The following is a 27593-nucleotide window of genomic DNA, read 5'->3' on the forward strand; positions in this document are numbered from 1 at the left end:
TAAAGTTGAGATATCTTACTCTGGCCAAGTTTTTTTTATAAAGGGAGATCCAATCTTAACAGAGAACTACTTTAAAAGAAAGCAGAAAGATCAGAGAAACAGACTGGTGAAAGTTTGAATGAAATCAGACCAAAAAATAAGAAAGTTATTTAATATTATCACTATACATATGATCTCATGTTTCAAATATTCATTACTCCTTTATTATCAGCCTGATTTATTTCAAACTTTCACCATTCTGTTTCTCTTATTTTTCTGCTTCCCTTATTTTCTGCTTCCATACTAATGAATTTATTTACATTAGTTGGATTGCCTTTTAACAATTAAAGATGATGTACATGGAGAATTCAAGGTGATCAAAAATATCTTTCAAGACTAAAATTTCATCTTTCAATAAACCTTTTAGTTTGAATTATAGTTTACATGTACCTTCATTTCAATGTGCTTTCAATAGTACACAGATCCAAAGGTTTACAATATAGAAATTCAAATCAGTTGTCAAGACTATCTCTTAAGAGCCAGAGGGAATACTTTGAATAACGTGATTTTAATGATTACCGGTATATTATCTTTTTTGAAGGTCGGTATAGCACCTTCCCAGCTGCAATTATCTGATCAAAAGCACTTTACAGTATATTAATACTCCTATCACAGAATCAAATTAAAATTGAATACAAGATATCCATAAATACTAGTGAAGTGGATAAACATATTTATCATTACAAACAATAATCAGGATGCTTCACAGTGATCCTTTGATCCTCTTTTTCTCTAGTTTTCCATAATTTGGACTCATTAGAGTCACATTGGTATTCATATTAGCATGTATATGATCTATAAATAGAAAAAAGTGTACATTTGTACATTAAATCCTACCAAGATGGTTAACACCAGACAGTGGGTTTAGACCATATTTGGTGTCCGGTCTTTGTCTCTGGTAGATCGTCACTTGCATGTATACCGGTACTAAAAAGATGGTTAACACCATACAATGGATGTACCGTAGATGGAGATCTGCTGATTGGTGTTAAGTCCTTGTCTCTGGTAGATCATCTCTCTCATGTATACCAGGAAGGTGGTTAACACCAGGCAATAGGTGTAGATGATGATCTGTTCATTGGTGTCAAGTCCTTGTCTCTGATAGATCATCTCTCTTGTGTATACTAGGAAGATGGTTAACACCAGGCAATAGGTGTAGATGGTGATCTGTTGATTGGTGTCAAGTCCTTGTCTCTGGTAGATCATCTCTCTCGTGTAAACTAGTAAGATTGTTAACAATAGACAATGGATGTACATGATGATCTGATGTTTGGTTTCAAGTCCTTGTCTCTGGTAGATCATCTCTCTCATGTATACTAGGAAGATGGTTAACACATAAGGCAATGGATGTAGATGGTAATCTGATGTTTGGTTTCAAGTCCTTGTCTCTGGTAGATCATCTCTCTCGTGTATACTAGGAAGATGGTTGACACCAGACAATAGGTGTAGATCGTAATCTGATGTTTGGTGTCAAGTCCTTGTCTCTTGTAGATCATCTTTCTCGTGTATACTAGGAAGATGGTTAACACCAGACAATGGATGTAGATGGTAATCTGATGTTTGGTTTCAAGTCCTTGTCTCTGGTAGATCATCTCTCTCGTGTATACTAGGAAGATGGTTGACACCAGACAATGGGTGTATCCATGTTGTGCACTGAGTAACATGACTGCAAATAAAAGGTAAGGACAAAATGTCAATCTCATATCTCCTTTGTCTACAGATATTTATATCACCATTACACAAGAAATGAGAAAGCTTGGAGTTGGTCAAACGCAACAAATTATTATTGACGTCATGCTTTTAGTCACGACAGTAAGTCAAAACTATCCAAATTACTGTTAAAACATTAATGTATGAAATTAATTAATTAATGAAGTAGTAAGCAATGGAACTTGGACTCACTTTAAGTAGTACTTTGTCCCATCTAGTGTGTAGGTCTCCTCCCATCCATGTGGTAAAGCTATAGAGCAAAACAAAGCACAGAAACAATGATTACAATCAAATTGAGCTCAAAGCAATAGCTTGTGAGGTATCAGGCTTTCTGAAGATAGCCCCCAACACCCCCAAAAAATGTTGATACCAACGAACACATCCAAACATTTGAAAAAGTTCACTATGATTTTTAAAGATATTGTTTAATTTAAGAATGAGAGCAGTAGATTAAAAGGGTTATTGACGAAAGAGAGAGAAGGCAATCTTTTGACAGATTTAGAAAAAGAGGAGAGAGAGGTGTAAAACAGACAGGAAAGAAAAGGGTTAAGATAGATGTATGAATAGAGAGATACATGTATGTAGTGAGAGTGATAGTGTGGCCGAAGGCAAGCCATAATGTTTGCTTTACCTAGCAACAACGAATTTATGTAATTCATATTCCGACTTTTAAAATGCAGCAATATATAACAGGTGAATGTAATAGACTCATATAAATTTGAACTCAATTGAAATGTGACTTATAAGAATGAGATGCATCTCCTTGACTTACGTTCAGATTCCACTAGTTGCTTGATAGCTTTTACAGTCTCCTTAGCCTCTGTAGCAAGGTCAATAGGTCCTTTATGTTTACCAAGGTAGCCAGGCGGTCTGAATCCATTGGTTCCTCGTCTTGCATTCTCTCCCTTGTTATGACGGTTACTGCAAAATCATCATCATAATAAAAGTAACATTTACATAGCGCTTTAATAATTCTAATGTTTTCAAGTGCTCCACTATCATTTAACCTCGGCATTAGTCGAGCTACCCTGATAAGGCGCTCTGGCATTTGAGGAATTTCTTCCACATCACCTGGGTAGAGTGTGGCGAATGTAGATTATTGTCTTGCCAAAGCACATTAGTGCCTTGATGGGACGCGAACCGTGATCCCCACTTAGGTGACATATCCACTAGACCATATGAATAATAGTCATTTGGTCACTTTTATAATGGCTGAAATAAAATGATTGATGGTAATACACCAGTCAATCAATGTAGAACAGAAGCTTGTAATACTTGCTTTTGAATGACACATTTTGTATATATATATTGTCTGTTTATAGCCAGAAGGGCGTGAATGCTCTAAAAGTATATGAGTTAATGCCCTTCTGGCTCCAAACAGTTAACATGTCATGAACGGACAATATGTTAGATGTTCAATAAGTGATCAAGATATACCCATGCCCTGCTGTTTTAAATGCATGTATTTCTTATCAGATATTTGTGGGGAAGGGGGATACTATAAGTCAAAGCAATGATACAGATAGGAATAGTATAATTATTGTCATATCTTCCTTCTTACCTGAGAGTTCCATTTGGCCCCTCAGTGAGATCTTCATGTACAGTCTGTAATGAGATGTGAAGAACGGAGGAATATATTTTTTATCAAAAGTCATTAGAAATTTTGATAAGGGTTTGCAGTAATCAAATGTTCACTTTGCTGTATGAATTAATAAAAGATGGCCTCCAAAATTATCAGAAGACAAATTAATAACTGCCCTTGTCTTATCTCTTATATGCACAAAGAAGAAAAGTAGATTAATACATTACTCTGTTTATAGTCAACTTAAACTGACTTACTTCAGCAAAGTGGAGGAGTTTTTCTGTTGCTACTTCATAGGTTCTCTTGCTGGCTTGTGTCTTCCTCAGCTCACAGCCCATCACAGCTAAGCGGTTCTGAAGCTCTCTCACATTGGGACCATCAGGCTAAGACACAATGTTAGATAAGAAGGATTTGAATGCACTATTTGATTGTGATTTCTGCTTTGTCTTTTCTCATTTGGAAGAACAAATCAAATCATGATCCAACATTCAAGAGTGACTGCATCTCTGTTTCAAAACCTTTTTAAGTGGAAAGCAAAGGAACTGCTTCCTTTAATTTGTGTTTATAATTAGCTACAGGACAAAACTATCATCGAGCCCCAAGTTATTCTTTCAGCCATAGTTCCCAGCGGACCATTCGGAAGTGATCAACACAAGGTACAAGGTATGTTTGACACAGATGAGATCCAGAAATTGTCAAAGTCCAGGAAAAATGAAAAAGTAGGCCTATGATGAAGTCACTAACAGTCAAGATTTGAATAAATCTTCATAAATCTTTACAATTTACCACTGGTTCTGGACGCGTGTTCCTGGGCATTTTCTTGACTTTTGACCTAAGCTTGTTGAGTTCATCTTCCAGCATGACAACGACCTCTTCATAGTCTAGCTCCATGTTCCTAGCTTCCTGCTGGGCGACCTCCGCCAGATGAACCCTAGACTTCAAGGCTTTGCTCTCATGGATAGCACCCTGAGCTTGCTGCAGAAGGATATAAGTACGAGTACCAGGTTAGTGGTAGAAGGACTCAAACTAATGTAAGAATACCTCACAGAGACATAGGTTTTGCTCTTTTTTGTTATTATTATTTATTTGACCAATCGGAAATCATACAATGAGTATAACAATCAGATAATACATAGACATTTCATAATGCATGCAAACAGTTTTATGAAAGTGGAGAGGAGAGAGAGAAGGATACAATCTGCTGGTCAGGGGTGACAAAATCAATTGTAATTGCTATTACTCGAAAGCATGAAGAGCTCTCACTGATCTCTTTTACTTTGCGAAATCATTTTCTAATTTTTAAGCTCAATTTTGTTTTAGGTTAATAGCCCTCACTAAAACTACATGGAGGTAAAGGACTGAAAAATTGCAAATTTCCTCATGAAATCATTAAAACTGCACAAAGATGAAGTGTTTATTTTTGTAACAGTAATATATTAAAGCCCAAGTATCAAAACTTAATACTTTAATACTTTAATATACTCTATAACAAAACAAAAGTAGTTACAAAAATTGCTATTATATGAGATGAAGTATATCAGAACTCTTGTACAAACAAACGGTAATAGACATCGCCATCATGATATGAAGACAGATTACGGACACACGGTGAAGGCAATGTTCAGCTAAGAGTAAATTTACTAATTAGGGACAGACGGACCTCAAGATCAGAAGACTTTTCATGATCCAACATACCTTCCTTATTCTCTGCAGTTCATCTTCTACGGCAGAAAACGATCGTTCTCTCTCCAGTACTAGAAGCTTTGAATTCGAAAGAATAAGATGATAAATATTTGACAGTTTTGTTTACACATATATACATGCACTATAAGTTCACCTAACAACAGAATCTGCTTATTTTATTTCTCATTTTCAAGTATACATAGGAGTGGATTATGCCTGTCTATAAGGTTGACATTAAAGTGAGATTTTAACTCAGTAGAAATGATTTCACTTTCACTCAACATGCACTTCCTAAAGGTTCCAGCCATAGTTATCTGATGCTTGAAACTCAACAAATTAAATACAGAAATTCTTTCAAACATCCTACTTATAATTCTTTTAATAATTGTCTAAGAGTCGACTCCTCGTGACAAGAATGAAACACACTTTATTAATATCTTGAAAATCTACTATTGACTCATTAAAATTGTATAAAATTCCAGCCTGATTCATTACTCCCTAAACAAGGATTTTTTGTTGTTGTCAAAAGCACAAACCAAATAAAGACATCAGTGACAACTAGTTTTGATGAGAATGGTTTGTGTACAAGGTACGATTAAAAACAAGTGTTCTTTATTCAAATGATAAATCCTATGTTCTACTAACCTGGAGTTTCTCTGCCTCTATTATGGCATCATCTCTCTGTTTCCTAAGATTCTCCATCTCAGCATAGTAACCAGGAGCTGGAGCTACCACTGGAGGAGGTATGGGAGGAGGGGGGCTGGGGAGCTGAAGGAAGAAAAACAGATGTAGTAGCTGTCAATCAATGTGTTTCTTACACACAAGAAATTTCATATCATTCTCCTAAATATTACGTTTTGTGTTATGAAATTGTACATCAAAGTTATCTCTTATGTGATATACAATTTATGTGCATGTTTCATATTTTGTTAACAATGATGTGCATCTGCACCTATGAAATTAAAATCTATATTCACAGCACTAGTTTTTTTTTCTTCTTTTTGATCATTAATCATTTCACATTAACATAGTAGAGGCACATATATACGTTAAAAAGCATGTATCTATTCACATAATCTTTCCACAAATATATTGGTAATGCTCCTTGGATTTAGAAATGAGAAATACATCCAAATGAAGGTAGAGATAAGAATTTTAATAACAGTATCCCCGCTTCCACTATTATCATTAAAGGTACTATTTTAGCCCCAATTGTGCACCACTCCCAGGTGCATCACAAGGGGTGTGGGTCATAATTGATGACTAAACAAGAATAGCATGTCTGCTACATCCTCCATTGTGAACATACAGAATTTGTGCCATTATAGTACCTCCAATAAATTTGTGGAATACTTGACTTGTACACCTTGGAAGGGACAGATGGATGGTAAACATAGAAGAAGAGGACTAAGAACTGGGATGGTGTCAGACTTGATAGGTGCAGATCATATAAGTAAAAGGCTAAAGATAGAGAAGAATGGAGGAAGAATTACAGAGGGCTCTGGTGTATGGAAGTACCCAGAGTCATCTATACAGATAGTTTTGCCAACTTGATTTCAGTTGGATTCAACATGGCATATATTCTTTTGTTTCATACGCGGTGAACAAAGCAATATTCGCCATTTTGTGCCCAACTAGAACCAGGTCGGCCAAACTCTCTGTATAAATGGCTCTGGACCTGGCCTTGACAGAGGACCAAAGAGTGACAGACGCCTGGGGAGTGGTTCACAAAGACTAAGATCAACTTTAAGTTGGACTTAACTATGGCAGGCCGTTCATGTCACTGTTTGCTCTCACCATTAACTGGCATTGGTCTATCAAGTGACGTACAAATCATGGTCACAAATCTACAGAATTTACATTTGTTGATAATTCATTATCAAAGGAAAAAATATCATCTAAAGATCATAGTGGTGAGAGCAACCAGTGGCATGAATCAGAATGGCCTGCCATAGTTAAGTCCAACATAAAGTCGATCTTAGTCTTTGTGAAACACTCCCCAGGGGTAGGTGAGTCCTTACCTTTCTATGTTGGAATGGAGGAGGAGCAGAAAAATCAGTGACATCATACCCTCCGGGACTCAGTGATCCTGGTCCTATGTTACTATCATCAAGCTTCATGTTAAACAGTTGCTTAGCAACAGCTACAAACTCTGTCACAAAGAGAAGTGAAAGAGATTTTTTTTTAGTCCGCTGACAACTAAGTTGTCACGTTCCACATAGGTTTAATACATGTACAGGGACAACTTGTTTTGATGAGCAAGAAATTAAAAAGGAAAAGTTGCTTACTTGGAGCATTTTTCAAGCTAAATTGCTCACCGCTTCCATGTATTTTTTTCCCGCTGATGTATACATATTGAAAGAAGATTCTTACCTCCATATGGGACCATGCCGCTCTGATCTATACTCAGTCTTCTCAATAGTTCCTGGTTCTCACTAGGACTAGGATGGATCCCAAGATATTCCAGGGCCTGGACAAAAACAATTTCATAACCGGTATTAAGATAATGTCTTGAGTATTAAAGAAAACAATGTGTGAGATTTGTAGAGACGAAATATGTACTTGTGTTCACTAGATTGAAATATATCTACCATAAGTCAGGTGGCTTCAAACTTCAAACCAGATCTTCGACTTATCTTTTTAGAAAAATTTTAACATTTGGTTAATGTAACTTTACTATTCTCATTTATATAAATGAGAATTCAAATATATATCTCCCGGATAACGAAATAAATGAGGACCTGGTTTGTGTAGCCGTGTTTCAACATGTTGACAATCTATCTGATGCACTAAAACCATGAAAAAGCAGACATTTTAAACGTAATAACAAATCAGGAGTACATTTATCTGAAGCCCTGGAAGAAGTAGAAAACTATTATTTCCTGAACATGAACATCCTAATTTTGTCTGGTATCCATAGTGGAACAATACTTGTTTTATTCAAGATCTAAAAGTGTACTTTATAATATAGTTGTAAACGCATAAGTACACACAGTCACAAGAATAGATCTAAAGTTATTGTCCGCATCAAATCTCAATCTGGAGAGAACAAATGCCATGACCTGGGGGGTGTTTCACAAAGACTAAGATTGACTTTGAGTTGGACTTACTATGGCAGGCCGTTCATGCCACTAGTTGCTCTCGTCATTGGTCTCTCAATTATGATCTTTAGATAATATTTTTTCCTATAATAATGGACTATCAAAAAATGTAAATTCTGTAGATTTGTGACCACGATTGGTACGTCCCTTGAGAAACCAATGCCAGTAAATGATGAGAGAAAATAGTGGCATGAACGGCCTGCCATAGTTAAGTCTAACTTAAAGTCGATCTTAGTCTTTGTGAAACACCCCCTGGATCTAGAGAGAAAGATATGACAAGGTATCACTTACCACCTGAAGCTTATCAATCTTGAGCCTGACTTGTGGATCAATAGATAGTCGTCTGCTATGGGGGCGGGGCACCGGACTATGGGTGGGGGATGAGGATGCAGAGAAGCTGATTGGTTGGTTGGTATAATGGCTAAGGTTGTATGGAGGAAGCACTGGGGAGGGGTCACCTCCTGGGGGTAAGGGCACCGATGATCTCCTGTCAGAGACACCTGACAAAAAAAAAGTTGAAGGTATATTCAGAGTCATGTTTTATAGGATTTCTGACTGATGAACCAAAATTTATAACATGTAGCCATGTTTATCATTCTAATAAAAACAAGTCATCATTTCATACTCGATATATATAAATTACAGTTTGTATATGTTTACACATCGAAAGTAACAGAAACTTATACACAACTATGGACATCAGGAAAAAAGGTATCATCTTCAAATAATAATGCTACAATTAACCATGTAAACAAAAACTAAAACTTAGAGATTTCATATCCATAACAAGCTGCATATCTTTGGTTCTAGAAATCTAATAACTATTTTTTAGTTTTAGGAGGGTGGAGATGAAGAACAATTTCCTTCTTTTTCTCCATTAAATCATGAAACATCTACAGGTAATAATAATAAAATGCCTTGTTTACCCAGGGTAGCCTCATCAGTATTCATACTGTTCTCCCTGAGGGCCCTGCAATCTTATCATTACCAGGCTTTAACCGAGCTACCATGAAAAGGTGCTCAAGCATTCAAGGAGTTTCAAGGTAACACTGCTGCTGTTTTACCATTTGTAGTCACTCCCTCTGGTGTAGAGGTCATCTTAGGTTCCATGTATGTACCAGGTTGAAGGTGAGGAGGGAGGGCAGATGGTAGAAACATCTGGGCTTGGTTACCTGGCAAAGAATAATAAGCAGCCACCCTTATTTTTCTTGTTCACAATGATAATCATCATGGTACTGTGAACAAGACTTTGTCTGTATGATATGTGGTCATTCAAGACCTACGGTGATTTTATCTGTGTTTCCTAAATAAAATGTCATGAGAAATTTCATTTTTAACTGCTCTCTATTTCTTTAAAACTCATTAAAAAACAAAGAGATGCACAGCATGCCTCATATCCAGGAGTATACTAATAAATACAAGTACCGGTAACATTGGGAGCTTGAGGACTAAATCATTCAGGGCTGAATGTAAAATCATTTTGAAATCATTTGGAAATATGACCATATATTTCAATACTTTTTTTTCCCAGCACAAATCCTACAGCAAGAAATAAATTACTCACAAGGCAGGGGAATTGGTTACTAAAGATACATTAATTCCAAAAATATAAACTATACATTATTTGACTAACCTTGAAAGTGTGGATTCATTTCCATGTGAGTAGGAGGAAAGCTAGGGGCCGGTTGCCCTACAGCAGGGGATCTCCTCTCAGGTAACACCCCTCCCCCCATCATGGTAGATTCTGATGAGTGACTGGTAGTATTAGACTGCTGCAGGTGATTCGATTGTGGTATAGGGGTGTTACCTTGCATGTGAGGATGAGGGACATTATTAGCAGCACCATTCCCTCTGGCATGTGGAGAGTGGTGAGAAGGAGAGTGGTGTTGAGGCAGTGACCTTTGACCTCTTGCATCACTGTGGATCATACCACTGAGTTGTGGGGATGAATGATGAGAATGGGGATGGGGTGACTGGTAAGGGGAACTGAGAGACTGGCTGATACCCGATGGGTGTGAGCTTGGGGTGTGGTCCCGGTCTTTGTTCACTGGTGTTCTACTACTGGGAATGTAGGACAAACTCACTGAATTCAAATCAGACCTGCAAAAAAACAATATAACAAAATACATAAATAGTAATAACAATAATATTCTGTGTTTATATAGCGCTCAATACATCGATCCAACGATGTACCTAAGCGCTTTATAGATATATTATTACCCCGGTCATCGGATTCAGGCTTACCCACACACGATGTATGTACTCCACTCCCTGGGGAGCATTCCAGCCAGTCGCCATTTTACAAGCGCACACTTGCTTGTCCAACCACATGAACTTTCGCATCCTACCGGGTACCCATTTAACACATGGGTGGAGAGTAGCAAGTGCAGGTAAATATCTTGCCAAAGGATATAACTTTTCAAGCTTCAACTTTACGCTGAAATGCATTAACTTCAGTTCCGAATTAAAATGCAATTTCTCTTTAAACCCCTGGAAAGCACTTAAGCTATCATAAACATTCAATGTTACTCAAATATCTCAGTGATGATCTAAATTGATATACTTTGAAAGAAATTGAACATTAATTAAAAAATTTAAGCACTACATGTAAATCTCTATTCCTACTTGAAAGCATTTCACGTCCTATCTCAGTGGCAAACTTACCTAAGACTGATTCTTGTAACAATAGCTTGGGCATCTTTCAATGTCATTCCGGTTAATGAGTGGTCGTTGATAGCTACCAATTGGTCTTGGGCTCGAACTCGACCATCCTGCACATAGAAATTGAATAAACTTCTTAGTCTTAATCATGTATCCACAGCAAATTATGAGTAAAATCGAGACATGCCTCTTTTTTTCCGGTTTACCTATACTTTCAATACTGCAATGGTAACTTAACCTGACCACCAAAGTCTACTATAATATCTAAATCAATCTTCCGCATTTCAAATATCTACTCCTACAATCACTACTACATATTTCACAAGATATCTAAGTTGACCAGAAAAACAATATTATTCTTTGCCATCCCTCTCTACGTCATATCTATTCCTATCTCCCCTACCCTAGCACCCAGCCCCCCCTCCCTTAATTGTGAACACCATCCTTACCTAAATGACATCTAGAAACCAATAAATATGAAGAATCCCAACAAAATCCACAACCTTATCTTCATATTAGTTTGCAGAACCATCTTTGGAGACTCAAAGTTTGTCAGTTCAGTGAATACGTGCAAGTTCTTTGCTGTGTGTGTAGTTGCCATTCACTTACACGTAAAAAAAATAAACATCGCGGCATCTTACGGCAGTTTACCATGCCATATCTGAACAAGCCTTAATTATAAAAAATAATATCGCTAGTGACATTCGTTTGTCTCGCAATGTATGGTCAACAAGTAATATATTTAGCATTATTAAGCCTTAAGTAGTTCAACAGATATTGTGAGCTTACCCTATAGCAGTCTCCTCCTTCCATGACCCTATCTATAAAGATACCTGGACCTTCCTGATGATCACTACCTCCATACAGGTGTAGACCTAGACCAGATACCTTACTCACGATGATATGAAGTACACCTCTCCTGAAATCAAATGAAATAACAGCTCATAACTGAAGTATGTATGAATGCTGAATGTATGATGATGATTGTAACTTGTCTATTCATTCAGGGCTCTGTCCTGTAAAGAGTTCCGACCAACTGCAACCCACTTTAAGACGGTGCCAAGAAACTTATAACATTCCTCATCGATTGCAAAGTTAAAGTAACCTATGTTCTATGCGAATGACTGATAGCAAACTCAAGATGAGTTCTGACAGGTTCTGACCAACTGCGACCCTTTATAAGACAGGGCCAAGAAACTTATGATAAGAGAAGCAAAAGAGAATGAATGAATACAACACACACATGGGAGGAAATATTAAACGGCCCCAGATGGCGGATTCATGAAATCTGCTGAAAACAAAAAAGATATTGATTTGTATCATGTTCACAATGCCTTTCTTGTTTTCAGAAAATGATACTGATGTTGAATGTGGTTTTCATAACCAAATGAAAACAAATGAGCTCAAATTAAATCAAATTAAATCATATGATATCTAATAAAATCATATGATATCAAATGAAATCATATGATATCAAATGAAATCATATATCAAATGAAATCATATGATATCAAATGAAATCATATGATATCAAATGAAATCATATGAAATCATATGAAATCATCAAATGAAATCAAATGAAATCAAATGATATAAAATGTAATCAAATGAAATCAAATGTAATCAAATGAAATTCAATCACTTTATTGAGGACAACCTACCTTCTACCATCATTGTCTGATTGGTCGGCTGATGTGAATGATTCTACACTGGAGGTTGGTGAGGAACCTTGAGATGATAAACCTGGATCTGGTCGTATAAAAAGAACATTCTTCTCCATTGATATCATACTTATTATTGTTACCACACATGTATTAAAATATCAATGTCATGTAAAGTATAGATGCACCCCCCCCCCCCCCCCTCCTTTCAAAAAAGAAACAATACAGAACATAATAGCTGATGTTTACCTGTGATTTAGACACAAGATGCACTAAATGGTACAGCTCATGGTATAGCAGCAAATAAGTAAAAAATATGCCCCCAGAATCTTCCATTGAGAGGGAGAGGACCAAGAATATGTATACACATCATGGAAAAAAACATATTACAATGGTCTTGCAAAGAGTGAATACTACAAAAGATTGAGCATCATTTTAAAACTATCACAAGAAAAATTCAAAGTACATGTAGGTTTAAATACTTAGAATGCCCCTTTCTAAAATAGAGATAAGTTACCAATAAAATATATGACAAAGGATACAGATACCGGTCAATCATTTATACTTAGTTTCATTTTTTGGAATTCCAACATTGAGTAGTTTCTATTCATAAAAAAGTATGTGAGAAAGAGGGCCTGAAGTGAAGGTTCCACACTACATTATAACAATGGATTCAAAGAATCATAAAGACAATTTAAGAAGTCAACTTACATGCTAGTCTATGAGCACTTGATGAGGTATAACTAGTAGAAGCTGAACTGGAACTGAGCCCAGATGATCGTCTTGCTAACTGATTCTCTATCAGCCTCTTAAACCTCCTCCTATGGTAGTGTTAATGATGTCAAAGAAAATAACATAAAAATTAATCAATTATATTTTTTTTAAGTTGAGCTTCACGTCATGCTAGATTTGGTTTGCTGTCTATGGCGCAGTTCTTAGGAATTATACAGATTTTAAACAAATTGATGCCGGTAATTAAAAGACCACTGCCAACTAGGGTTACAAACAGTACATCTTGCACTTTATATAAGTTCAATAATATTTTGTTTTTTTAATGTTACGTCCTAAAAAAATGTTCATTACTAGAAAATTTTCAGTCATTATTCAGTCAATTTATCTATTAGTTACACATTAATCAATTTACAAGGGCTCTCACTGACTTTTTCCTTAACATCTTTTCCCATAGTTGAGGATGTTGCAATTGGAATATAAAGTTATGACTGAAGCAGACAGGGAGAATACTTACAATGTTTGTGGACCTCTAGAGACAACAAGTGTTACACGGTTTGAAGCTGAAGCACTACGTAGCAACTGTACAGCCCTGCAAAAACACAACAAAGAGAAAGTTATCTGTATCTTCTTCAAAATAATTCAATCCTAAAATATGTCTTTCATTGGATAAACCACATTTCTAGATAGCTTTAATGAAATCAATATAACACACAATCAGCAGTAAGAAAGAAGGGAAAAAAGTTTTTAAAAAAAGAAAGAATGAAAGAAAGAAATAACAAGAGTTTTGATGTATGCCCAGCAAATGACTTGAAAAGGTAAATGCCCGATTAGAATCATATTGCACTCTTTTAAGAACTTTTGATATCTATTGACAAGGAATTTTTAATATTGATTCCTATTATTATCTCAACAAGGTAAACACATCCAATATTAGCTACCTATAGTATTCTACATGACTAATTTGACATCTACACCATACTGTAATATTCCAATTATTCCAAATCATAGAATGACTAGAGATTAGATCATTGTGAGATGCTCACCTTTCATTTGAAACCATGTTCAGACTCTCATTGTTGACACTCTTGATCTGATCTCCTTCATGAAGATGTCCTGCCAAATACAAAATCAAGATATAATACAGAAGATAAAGTAATCTTGCCTTTAAAAGAGTTTTATTAGATGTATTTTCTTGAAATCTGTCAGCTAAACATCATGAAAATGAGTTACACTGTACAGTGTCATAAGAAAAATATGCTTTCATCTACATGTACAATAAATCCTCTAGCTGAAAATTAAATGCCAAGGCTTTGGTAGCACAAGTATAGTACCGCATCAGCCTTAAACCTTGAATGTTGTTACTTAGCGAAGAGAAGACAGAAACAAAATTTATCATCTAATATTCTATATGGCTATGCAAGACTTTCGGTGATCTCTTTTCAAAGGCGCATCTTTACAATATGAACCAGCACACAAAGCTCACAGCTACAATGCAAAAGCTTACAAATGGTTAGGTAATGTTTGAGAGGATTAAATTTCTACATCCATTTAGTGTGAGATATTGACTGTGCTGAAACCAAGCAAAGTCAGATTAGCTTACGCTCTTTCAATTTTTTTTTCTTCTGAGATGACTTACCGCTTTCTGATGCTAGCCCTCCTGGAATCACTCTCTTAACAAATATCCCAAAGTCATTATCAGCAACATCCTCACCGTTACCTCCAACAATCTTGATCCCTGACAGATAGAAATAAATATGTCAAAATGATAATTTATGATCCTCACATTGACCTCTATTTACCAAAATATACATGTACTCAAACCATTTAAAGGATTTTGTATGTATCCCCCAACTTCTCATTGATAATTCATATCCTTGCAAACTTCTGACATCTATTCTTATTTTGAATCAAGTTTCAAGCAGATCCAGACTCAGATTACACAGTGAAAATCCTACAAGCACTCTTACATTAATGCAAAAATATCTTCAGAGGTCCATGTTATCATAAAACATTCTAATGATTCTATTTCTACATTTTTTACCTAGCAATATCATGGCATTGTCTAATCCATCAGGGTCTTACATACCACTGAATTCATAATAACTATTTCATCTCACAAGCATGAAAAGTACAATGATCATTTTCAATACACAATATGAATTATTTGTATAGAATGCATTCATATTCACTGATAAATGAAAATACACAGTAAATCCCTTTTTTTACGAAACACTCAATATAATAATGCCCTTTCACGAATATTCCTATAAAAATAGATTAAATATATGAACATAAAAAGATACATCCTACTCTTTTCACCAATTAAAAATTTCAATATAAGATCTTACCTAATCCTGTTTTGCAATTACTGAATACAATGGTGTCTGTCTCTTCAAAATGTTGTGGACTATGTGCTGGTGATGAACTACTCTCAAGAGCACTGAATAACATAAGCAAAAGATGATCTAAACATTTAAAAGGACCTTCCACAAATTTACTTTTGATTTGATACACATAATCCTTGTTAAACTTGCTTGTCAAAAACTAACAGTTAATTTCAGAGTTTCATAATGGAGATATAAACAAATTATCAAAATAAATCAAAAATATAAAAAATCGTTTTGCTTAAATTCCAACTACATATCATAATTCATTAAAGCAGGAAAACTGGACTTAAGTTTTGTCAAGAAAAAAAATTATGTTGGCTAAAATAATCCAAAGATGTGTGATATTCCATGTAGGGATGATTGAAGGAGAGTTTCTACTTCTATGATAGTACACAGGATGAAATGCCGAAAGATGTGAACTTAAATGCAAATTACTGCATGCTTGTAGGTACATTGAATATCATGCAAGTAAAAATTCACAGCTGCAATCAAATATGACTAACGTTTAACAATTATTATATACCATAGATACCAATAATATTAATAATAGCAACATTTCTTAAAGGCTCATATCCATTCCCAAGGAATGTTCAAGGAGCATTACAAAATATGTCTAGGTGTACCAAACAGTATTTTTAATTTTTTTTTTACAAGAGTATAACCTATAGTGGCTTATGTCTCAATTACTCAAATAATATTTATTCCTTTATTAAGCAAAATATAGAGTTTTTTCTGTTCTAAATTTGACTGTTGTTTTTCGTAATGATTTTCCTACCTGATTTCAGCATCAGTCAATGTTACAGACTCAGACATCTTGCTCCCTGCAAAACAAAATAGAGACATCAATTCAAAAATAGAGAAACCAATTCAATGGCTATAAATGTCGCCTGCCTAAGCAGCCTGCCATTAGTGACCTACAGTGCTTGAATTCATTTTATTTCCATTTTGTTCTCTCAGCAATACTGAGTTTTCTTTATTTTCTTATATTTATAATACGCGTTAGCATTGCACTATGCGTTACTGGTGTGAGATTTTCCAGGTTTTTGCACATCATAGTTGCGCAATTAGGACAGAGCTTTTAGTTTTAGTGGCTTATTTTTATTGACTCAGTTTATTACTGGAAGTGCCGACACTACCGCTGTGGAAAACAAAAAATGATCAAAACCTTGGATTATAACTGGAAATATCAGAGGTTAATCCTAATTACCTCTAAAATGTATGATAGTGATTTTTTTAGAGTAAATTTATGAATATGATTAATTTGGGTTAGTATAGTCTATAGGCAGTTCTATAGCCTACAATATTGAGGGCATGCTTCACAAGTGCATGTTGAGACCAAAAGCTGTGACCCACTTCAAAAGCTAAACAATATAAAACATAAGAATGATCAGCAATGCTGTACATGGAAAATTAAGTCTGATGATGAAGTTTAAATTTTTTTAAGAATCCAATACCTAATTTGTCAAGAAACCAGAAAAAATCAAATTAAAGGTGACAAGTATGATCCTGTGTGCTTTTATCGGATTGCAAACATTTGAAATTAGCCTTCCTGTACTGCAGTCCGATGTGTTACGATGTGCAGATGGTTCATTAGGGGTTATTTCTTAGGCCATCCACCCATGGCAGCAATTTATTTCCATACATAAAACACAACTCATAAGTTATCCTAAATACTTAATTTTTGATTCATTTGCAAACAATTTTTGTGGAAAAAATCTAACAATTTAAATTGAAACTGCAATTGTATTATCATATGGCAGCTATTCACTTGAAGTTGAATGGTCACAGTCACACTATTTTCTCCCATTGTGCTCATTTTTTCGTTCATTGTTTGTTGCATCACTTGACGTTGACCCCTCATTTTAAAGTATTTTAAAAGCACTTCCTGACTAAACAAAATTCATTAAAATTAACACAAGTCATAACCAGGGCTGTCAACCCTCCCCCAATTGGAGGGAGTCTCTCGCCACCACACTCATTCTCCCGCTCTCCCACAATCTCCTGCAATCTCCTGGTTTATGAAAAAACCTCCAACCAGACATGTAAAATGAACCAGCGTACTTGGGGGGGGGGGGAGTAGTGAGCACTTGGATTTGTTTTTTTCTTACTCAACACCCCCCCCCCCCCTTTCCCTGTTGAGCAACAAAAAAAATGCATATGATTGAAGCAGTTCCCCAAAGTTGACAGCCCTGCATAGAGTAAAGGAGCCCGTTTTTCGGCCACTTAAGACAAAATCCTATTTTTAGGACTCTTTACTTCCTATTTATTATCATTTCTTGTTCAAATCATGAAGCAAATATTATTATTATTTAAACAAAAAAAGAATCCCAGAAAAAAATCACGAATTGCCATGACAATATTCATTTCAATTTTCACTGTTTTGGAGCCAGTTATCAGCCGAGCGTTTCAGTTTACGGCCGCATGTACAAAGTCAATAGGAAGCGCTCGCGCGCGCCGTGCGTTTTCGCGCTGATGTACAGCACGAGCGGGCGGAGCAGGTATCCCACGCCGGAGCTCCCTGGTGCTCGCCTGGCCGAAGACAGGCACAGCGGTGATCGGAAGTTGGAATCTGAATTAGACAGAGATATCGTGTGTGCGTCGCGGTGTGCGGCTGCATTGATTTAATACATGCGATGAGATACTTTTGAGCTTGCGACTAGCACAAAATCGGGCTCTAAATCTGAAAAATACTTGAAATAAAGCTCATTTTATGGTACCCATATTTCTTACAGACACGCGTAAGATACTCGATTTTTCAGATTTGGGTAGCGGGACCGGCGATTACATCGCTAAAATGTGATATTTTAGGATATATTTTCCATTGCAAATGTGGTTTTTCAGTGACACTGGCATGGTATGGTATGTGTGGGATATGTGTTATGCTATTATGCGATGTATTTTAGAGTGATTTTACCTTGCATCCAACCAATCGGCCGAAAACTGGAGCTGGCCGATTACCGGCTCCTTTAGACCTAGATCTACTCTAAATCAACAATCTCATGAAACTGCCTGGAAATCTACTGTTTATTTCATATAATACACACAATTAGATTATACCATTTTCTAATGCATTGTGAGCTCCTACCTAGATATACATTTCGACCACTAGTTTAAACAGGTGTGTGGATCACTTTCTTTCTTTGGAAGTTTTTGTAAAAGAGCACAATCTAGAATTAACTAACACATAACCTGTACATTAGCACGTGGGACTACAATAATGTTTTAAAGCGCACAGCTCAAGAATATCATACAATTATGAGAATTCACATCACTCTACATTACATATCATCCAATTAAAAACAACTTAAGAACACAAAGTTTATTTCGAAAAGTCAATTAAGTGCATTTACCATTAAATAACCTTGTACTTGGAGAAAATAAACGAGCATTCCAACGGTAAACAAACCAAAATACAAATTGTGATTACGGTGTTCTCAATGCACAAAACATAGAAGAAAATGGCTCATGCATACTCGTGGGTGATGCAGTGTTTTGATTGATATACTAAGATCTAGACTCTAGTACACTGCAGCTGCACTGAATACATACATCTGAAGTGAAGACTGGATTGAGAGCTAGCTAGTACAGAATTGAGATGTTGCAGCCAATATTATCCAACTTAGGAGGGAAGAGAATTGTTTTGGCATCAGGATCGCCAAGACGAAAAGATATTCTCTCTCGTATCGTGAGTATTCCCAGTTCGCACTCGATGCAAGCGCGAAACCTACAGGCTTCGGCATAAATTAAAAATTAAAAAATTGTGCACACCCTACATATTTTATAGGCTAACTAGTACACAAAAATTGGGAGATAAATATTTTTAAAAAGTGAATAAAAAGATTATTACCGGTATGTTGAAACTAGTTGAAACTAGTTGAAACGCCAACTTTTCAATCACGCTCCATATGTTATCGACCTCGAAAATGACAATAATAAATCAGTTTTGTGTTTCCCAGGTGATTGAAAATGACAACAAAAAAACTAGCATGTACATGTAACTGAAGAAATCCCTGCTGAATTTCCTCCGTCACATCGATCCTGTTTGCGAATTGTACGTACGTCTGTCTAATGGTCAGCTAATGATCGACCAAAATAAAATTGACCAAATTTTGTATCCCTATATTTTGCTCCTGTGTATATATGTACAAAATATATGTCTAATAATATACTATGCAAAAATGGTCTTTAATTTATTGATCACTGGCTCGCTTAGACCGAATTTTCCGTCTCTTTCGTTCGTTAGCCTCTTATTGGGGTAGGGTCGGCTCTCTCTTTAGAGACGGAAGCCGTTTATACACATGTCCTTGCTAACGCCACGGCCAGTCCTGGTCGTAGCGTTTTGCCCCCAAAATCCCCCAAAATGTCATTTTACCTCGAGCATGTTATATTGTAAATTAGACCTAGGCTATAATAAATCAGTTCCACTTACCAACTTGACTGAAATAATCAGTTTAATAGTCCCTTTTTAGGAAATTATGGGTCAAAATCGAAATCCATCTTTTTCAACATGGATTCCGATTTTGACCCATAATTTCCTAAAAAGGGACTATTAAACTGATTATTTCAGTCAAGTTGGTAAGTGGAACTGATTTATTATAGCCTAGGCCTAATTTACAATATAACATGCTCGAGGTAAAATGACATTTTGGGGGATTTTGGGGGCAAAACGCTACGACCAGGACTGGCCGTGGCGTTAGCAAGGACATGTGTATAAACGGCTTCCGTCTCTAAAGAGAGAGCCGACCCTACCCCAATAAGAGGCTAACGAACGAAAGAGACGGAAAATTCGGTCTATGGCTCGCTAAGGTTTAGAAACTGTATTCTAGTTTGGGCAGCTAGAGTTGACAGACCTCATCCAGGCTCTAGCCTCTAGCTAAAAAGACTTAATATGATCGAAGAAAAAATGAAATAGGCCTACTACAAATTTATGATTTGGGGCTTTTAGTTAGCGATTTTTTTTTAAAACTGAATGAATCACATATCACTGCATCCGTTCTTTGTTTTTTCTTGTACAGGGTTTGAAGTTTGAAGTTATTTCATCTACTTTTGAAGAGAATCTTGACAAGGGTTCATTCACACCAGAAGACTATGTTCAGGAGACAGCGAGAGGGAAAGCATTGGAGGTAGCAGAGAGGTTAAAAGGGGTAAGATACATAGGTCTATTGCATTCATTCACTGTATGGTAAGGAAATGAAAGAGAATGTTGACAATTAAGGGTTCATTCACACCAGAAGACTATGTTCAGGAGACAGCGAGAGGGAAAGCCTTGGAGGTAGCGGACAGGTTAAAAGGGGTAAGATATTATTATGTAGCTAGGCCAGGTACATTGCCGTCAGCCATCTGGTTGCTTATCTGGTTACTTACAAGCATTTATGCTTTCTTAGCAGTCATGTAAAATAGAACCACCACCATTCACCATTCACTATGGTAGGGAAATGAAAGACAGGCAAGCAATCTAATATTATCCTATTTTGATGAATATTTGAAAGAGTGCATGGTATCAGTGGCGTACCTGGGGTACTCCGTCAGGGGGGGCAAGCGACCGAAACAAACAAAAAAGGCGATACTAATTTTCACTTCTGGCGAGCGAGCGAGCGAGCAAAAAAAATCTTTAAGTAACGTTTGGTATATAAACTGGTATTGTTGCAAGTTGGGGGTGGGAACATTCACTTGTTAGCGACGTTAATTTCATTTTTTTGCAAACGAGCATAGCGAGCAAGAAAAAAATCACTTCTTTTTTAATAATTGTCACTTAAATAAACTTGGTTCAATTGTCCCATGCAGGGCGTGGGAACAATATTGTGTTTAGGCTAATTTTATACCCATTTTAGCTAGCGAGCGAAAATACATCTTTCTCTCAATGAATTGCTATATAAAATTTGTTTCATTGTTGCAGGTCGGGGCGGGCACAATCGTGTTAAAGCCAATGTCAATCCCATTTTGGCGGGCAGGCAACCCCCTACATTTCTCTTTTTAATGATATTGTAGCAGGTTAGTGGTGGGCACATAATTCCACGAGCTAGCGAGCGTAGCGAGCGAGCGAAAAAAAAATAACTTCTCTTTTATAGGGAAAATATGGTAAATAAAACTTGGGTTCATTGTTCCATGTCAGGGACATGATTATTAAAAGCGGTGTTATTTCTATTTTGGCGAGCGAGCGAGGAAAAAAAAATCACTTCTCTTTTATAGGGAAAATATGGTACATAAACTTGGGTTCATTGTTCCATGTCAGGGACGTGATTATTAAAAGCGGTGTTATTTCTATTTTGGCGAGCGAGCGTAGCGAGCGAGCAAAAAAAATCACTTCTCTTTTATAGGGAAAATATGGTACATAAACTTGGGTTTATTGTTCCATGTCAGGGACATGATTATTAAAAGCGGTGTTATTTCTATTTTGGCAAGCGAGTGTAGCGAGCGAGGAAAAAAAAATCACTTCTCTTTTATAGGGAAAATATGGTACATAAACTTGGGTTCATTGTTCCATGTCAGGGACGTGATTATTAAAAGCGGTGTTATTTCTATTTTGGCGAGCGAGCGTAGCGAGCGAGCAAAATTTTTGTAATGATAGTTGGTTCATAAATTTCAGATTTTTTTGTTGCAGGGCAGGGCTTACACAATCATGTCTAAGGTGATGTTAATTCCGTTTTGGCGAGCACGAGCACACCAAAACTTCTTTGAATAACGTTTGGTACATAATTATTAACTGGTTGTTGCAGGTTGGGGCGGGCACGTTAGTGGTGTTAATTCCGTTTTGGCGAGCACGAGCACACCAAAACTTCTTTGAATAACGTTTGGTACATAATTATTAACTGGTTGTTGCAGGTTGGGGCGGGCACGTTAGCGGTGTCAATTCCATTTTGGCGAGCGAGCATAGCGGTATTAATAAATAAACTTGTTTTTATTGGTGCAGGTCAGGATGGACGCAATCGCGTTCGACGCGATTCAATTCCTTTTTGGCGAGAGGGCGAAAAAAACTCTTCCATTTTTGATTATATTGTTGCAGGTCAAGGGTGGGAACAATTGTTTTCAAAGCAATGTCTATTCATTTTATTCGCGAGCGAGTGTAGCGAGCAAGAAAAATGAATTGGTCTCTTTTAGTAACATTTGGTACATACATTGTGTGTTATTGTTGCCATGGTTGCAGGTCGGGGCCCGTCGGGGCAGGCACAATTGTATTCTAGGCAATGCTAATCCTTTTCTTTTTTCAGGGGGACGAGCAAGTGAAAACAGCAGTTCGCGCCAGCGAAGAGTTTCAAATTTGTTATATCACTTATATTTTCCTATTTTCATTTGTCTTAATTTTTCAGGGCCGTATGCGGAATATTTTTCTGGTGGGGGAGGGGGAAAGATGCGTTAAAAGTTTTCGAAGAATCTCAAAAGCAAAAGGAGTGAAGGGAGTTCGAGCGACCGAACTAGTCATGAGGGTACTTTTGCATTTTCAAAAGTAGAATTGAAGGATTTGGTATAGGCCTACACTACATTTTCAGGAAAAAAACTGTACGTTTTCAAAATATCTGGGGTCAACTGCCCCCCCCCCCCCCTCCCTGGTGCGTACGGCCATGGTCTTTTTTTTTTTAATTTCCCCATTTTTTTCCTTTTTTTTTTCTTTTCCCTTTTTCTTCCTTTTTTCTTTCCTTTTCCTTTTTTTCCTTTTTTCTCTTTCTTTCCTTTTTTCTCTTTCTTTCCTTTTTTTCTTCCCTTTTCCTTTTTTCTTTTTCTTTCCTTTCCTTTCTTTTCTTTTCTTTCCCCTTTTTCTTTTTTTCCCCTGGAGCCCGTCAGGGGGGCACTCTGCCCCCCCCTGCCCCCCCCCCCATAGGTACGCCAGTGCATGGTATACATAATTTGAACCGTGTACATGGGCAAAATGTTAAGAGCAATGATATAAAATGATGGGATATACATGCATGTAGTGTGTATACCCTTTTAAACTCTTAAAATTGATGTTGAGTAAATTTCACTTAATTTTCTTATTTAACTATTTTCAGCCTTCAATGCCAGATCTGATCATTGGTGCTGACACAGTAGTGGTAAGTGAATTCAATAAATGCTAATTAAATGGCTGTCATATATATCGTAATTAAACTACATGTTTATGTTTAGTTTAGACCCACCTTTCTTTTCACCCATGAGGGAATCATCCTAAATTATATTGCATAAATGTGTAGCCCTAATAAGCTTTCAAATAAAGAATGTTTAGGATTAAAAGTTGAAACATATATTTACACAATTAATTCTGATTTTGTGATATCAGGAATAACTTATTTTGGATGTTTTTGAGATTTAGAACACCTTTTTAATTGTAACTTGAGAAAATATATTTTATGTTTTTTATTTTAAATTTTAGGCTCTTGGAAACAAGATCCTGGAGAAGCCCCCAAGTGAGAAGGGTGCTATTGAGATGCTGACAGAGCTGAGTGGATCCACACACAAAGTTCATACGGGCATTATACTTATAACACCATGTAGGTATTCCTAAAGATCGAACGTACATGTAAAGGTTTTATGTTGTAGGTCTATATAGAAAGTCAAACACCACAACATTCTTCTTCTTTGTCTTTCTCTTCTACTTCTTCTTCTTCTTCTTCTTCTCCTCCTCCTCCTCTTCCTCCTCTGCATGTGCCTTGTTCTTTTTCTCTTTCTATTTTTCTCTTTCTCTTTCTCTTTCTTTTTCTCTTTTTTTTTTCTTTTTCTCTTTCTTTATTTTTCTTTCTCTTTCTCATTCTCTTTCTCTTTCTCTTTCTCTTTCTCTTTCCCTTTCTCTATTTTTCTTTGTCTTTGTCTTTCTCTATTTTTTTTCTCTCTCTCTCTCTCTCTCTTTCTCTTTCTCTTTCTCTTCTTTTTTTCTTTTTCTCCTCCTTTTTCTCCTTTTTTGCAAGAAGTGGCCGGCACAATCATGTGTGGCCTTTAAATTTAATGAGAAAAGTTGTACTGCTCTGAGAATATCTTATTTTCAGAATTTTGAAACTAAAATGTAAAATTGTTATGTTTTTTAAAATAAATATAATATAACTATAATTTACAATAATGTAGATTTCTTTTTAAACTCCCATTCTTGTTTGGTATAAAAATGTCTGTGTTGTTGTTATCCTATCAGAGTTATTAGGTTGTTGGGAATTAATTAGGTCTCAATGCACATCAGCCAACACATTCCAAAAAGTATTCGACATTGTATAGAAAAGTAGAAATTAAATATTTCAAGAATTACATATTTATTTCATTCCAAAATTAGCTCAGCTACTTTCTCATATCAGTGATATATTCAAAAGTGTCAATTTCAAATTTTTCTAAAGTTGTATCTAACTAGTTTGTTTTGCTCTGACAGGTAATGGGCAATTAAAAACAATCCAATTCTTTGAGACTACTGAAGTGATGTTTGCTGAGCTGACACCTGAGATTGTAAAAGGCTATGTGGCAACAGGTGAACCAATGTAAGTTTATGTGTCATATAAACAAAACAAACCATAGTCAAAGATATATTTACCACTTCAAGAGAAACATATCCTCATATTTTGTTTTAATAAATAATATGTCAATGAATAGGGCTTGTATAATCACTGTGAATATATGAGGTGTATTCTTGATCTACAGGCTTTCATGATATTTTATTTGTTGTTACCAATAAATAGTATGTTTTTTTAATGGTACATGTAATGCATGATGGACCCATATGGGTTATAGGTTTCATTCACTCATTCATTGAACTCTCACTGTCACTGCTTGGTAATTGTAAATATTTTAACTACAGCACTAACTCTTGGATGGCATCTCAAAGTGGAAAAGGCGCTATATGAATTGCAACTACTAATATAGGTTTACCGCAGCACATATGATTTAATAAATATTGTATATCATTCTGTAATATCTTAACTTGTATTACTAATCATCATAAATTGAATTTAGATTTGTGACAGACAGTAGTTATAGTCCTCTTATCACTTCATATGTGGTTTGATTGTTCTGTTTTTTCAGTGTAAATTATTGGCTAAGGAAATTGCCACATTGTGAGCTCCATATGAGATATATATCTTCTTCTTTTTTTAAATTTGTCTTTAAATTATCCCTTGTTCAAAATGACATCATGTAGCATACTGTATAAGAATTGTTTCTCCTTAGTATGTTCATGAGATTAATATTTTGCTCAAAATCAAAATGATTTTTATCTTGTTATTATAATCACTCACAGGGACAAAGCAGGAGGATATGGTATCCAAGCAATCGGAGGAACACTGGTGAAAGGCATTGTGGGGGATTATTTTAATGTGATGGGATTCCCGCTTCATCATTTCTGTTGTAAGATGCTGGAACTGTTTGGGAAAAACTGATGTTATATACATCTTGCCAGTCATGAGGCACAATCATAGGTAGAGCGTTGTGGGAGTAACTAACGTAAGGTCGCAGGTTTGAAACCATGTCAGAGCGCTATTGCCTTTGATAAGGCATTAGGCGTGTCTGCACTATCTCGAGATTGCCAAATATCCAGCTATTTGAACTATCCCGATCGCAAGCTATCCAGCTAATTTGCGTCTTCATTAGAACGAAGTAGCAAATTAGCTGGATAGTTGGTCGGGATAATATCCCAAGATATCTCAGTCTAGTTTGTGGTTTTCCGTGCTTACTCGAGGTCAGTGGTTGTACTAGCGCGCTGAGCGGTATATAGATCGCATGTGCAAACCGGAAATCGTTGTGCATGATGGGATCGGGATATTTGACTCCGGACTTCGGTCTAATGAAGACGGTCGCAAACTATCCCGCTAGTTCGGAAATAGTGGGATATTTTGCAAACTAGACCGAGATATCTTGGGATATTATCCCGACCAACTATCCAGCTAATTTGCTACTTCGTTCTAATGAAGACGCAAATAGCTGGATAGTTTGCGATCGGGATAGTTCAAATAGCTGGATATTTGGCAATCTCGAGATAGTGAAGACGGGCCTATTGATCCTCATTGTCAAGTCCCTCAGAGAAGATGACAGCTGTCAGTTCCCTGATTGCTCACAAGCATACTCGCTTTGAAAACAAACCATCAAAACCGTCTATCCTCTATCTAGAAAGTCTGAACCGCTAATCTGGACCAGTACATGTAGGTGAATTCAGGGTGATACATGCTTTGATTTTATCTAAATGTTATCTACATACATTCTTTCAGTAATTTCATATGACTTCTTTTTTAAATCAATAAATGACAAATATTTCCTATTAGTCCTGTACAATAATGTTGAAGTCCTGCATGTATGATTGTGACTTGTTTATAATGATTAATATCATAGGATCATTTTGCTTTCTTTACCATTTTAAGCAGTTTGATTTCACTTTTAACCCCCATTCAAATTTGTTTACTTCCAAGAATTGTGAAGCAGTTTCCATCAGGTTCAAATTCACTTTTACTCAAACACCAAGGGCTGTCGCCTGTGCCATTTGGTTTGTGTCATTTTACATTGTAACATTTCTGTGGTGAAATAAACAGTACTATGTATTGATTCTTGTTTGCTTTTGCTTTTGAATACTACCTACAATTTTTGTATATGGAGAAATAAATAATACTGAATATTTTTAAATAAAGAGAGTTTATGTTTTCTGAGTTTCCTCAATGTATTTAGATTAAGCACATTCCTGTTAAGAAGTGGTTAGTCTTGATGAGCATAAAGCTTATCTAAGGCTTGTAACCATAGTAACAACTCTAAACATATATGAAACCTCTATTTTGATGATTTCAATACATTGTATAACTCAGAAGCGCTATTCGGGGAAAGTAAATCACTTGTGAGCTGGCGTATTGATGTGTGATTACATTTAACTGCATGATGTTTATGCATACACCCTCTTCAAAAGAATGTGATTTTCCCCCAATTGTTCCTTTAAAGGTACTATGTCCCATTTGCAGGCCAACAAAAGGAAAAGGATAAATTCCAACGGCGTTTGAAAGATAATACTAATTTAGAACTTCCCTAAAAAAAACTGGGCTTGAAAATGTCATTAAGTGGGAAAACAACGACTATTAGTTGTCGAATCGACTTAAGAGCTATAGAGCCAGTAAGT

The 27593-nt window shown here is 36.2% G+C and overlaps 2 protein-coding genes across 2 annotated transcripts; one reads left to right on the forward strand and one right to left on the reverse strand.

The window, feature by feature from the left end:
* Nucleotides 1–972: 972 nt before the first annotated feature.
* On the reverse strand, nucleotides 973–18990 carry LOC100892402 (syntaxin-binding protein 4). Its single transcript, XM_030980233.1, has 24 exons — nucleotides 18907–18990; nucleotides 16332–16377; nucleotides 15518–15609; nucleotides 14806–14904; nucleotides 14213–14282; nucleotides 13684–13758; nucleotides 13149–13258; nucleotides 12438–12525; nucleotides 11566–11695; nucleotides 10780–10886; nucleotides 9749–10215; nucleotides 9680–9698; nucleotides 9180–9322; nucleotides 8407–8615; nucleotides 7388–7484; nucleotides 7036–7166; nucleotides 5660–5782; nucleotides 5027–5092; nucleotides 4118–4306; nucleotides 3589–3714; nucleotides 3311–3354; nucleotides 2522–2670; nucleotides 1942–1999; nucleotides 973–1705 (listed from the first exon to the last, which is right to left on the reverse strand). The coding sequence occupies exons 2-24, from the start codon at nucleotides 16367–16369 to the stop codon at nucleotides 1606–1608; spliced, it is 2730 nt and encodes a 909-aa protein (XP_030836093.1). The 5' UTR covers nucleotides 16370–16377; nucleotides 18907–18990; the 3' UTR covers nucleotides 973–1605.
* A 54-nt stretch (nucleotides 18991–19044) lies between these two features.
* Nucleotides 19045–25991, forward strand: LOC755897 (probable bifunctional dTTP/UTP pyrophosphatase/methyltransferase protein). Its single transcript, XM_030981185.1, has 6 exons — nucleotides 19045–19241; nucleotides 20572–20700; nucleotides 23542–23583; nucleotides 23901–24018; nucleotides 24879–24984; nucleotides 25740–25991. Exons 1-6 carry the CDS (start codon nucleotides 19152–19154, stop codon nucleotides 25876–25878), a joined length of 624 nt encoding a protein of 207 aa, XP_030837045.1. The 5' UTR covers nucleotides 19045–19151; the 3' UTR covers nucleotides 25879–25991.
* Nucleotides 25992–27593: the final 1602 nt, after the last annotated feature.

The sequence above is a fragment of the Strongylocentrotus purpuratus genome, unplaced genomic scaffold, assembly GCF_000002235.5.
Source record: "Strongylocentrotus purpuratus isolate Spur 01 unplaced genomic scaffold, Spur_5.0 spur5_scaffold_11, whole genome shotgun sequence".
NCBI classification, from domain to species: domain Eukaryota; kingdom Metazoa; phylum Echinodermata; class Echinoidea; order Camarodonta; family Strongylocentrotidae; genus Strongylocentrotus; species Strongylocentrotus purpuratus.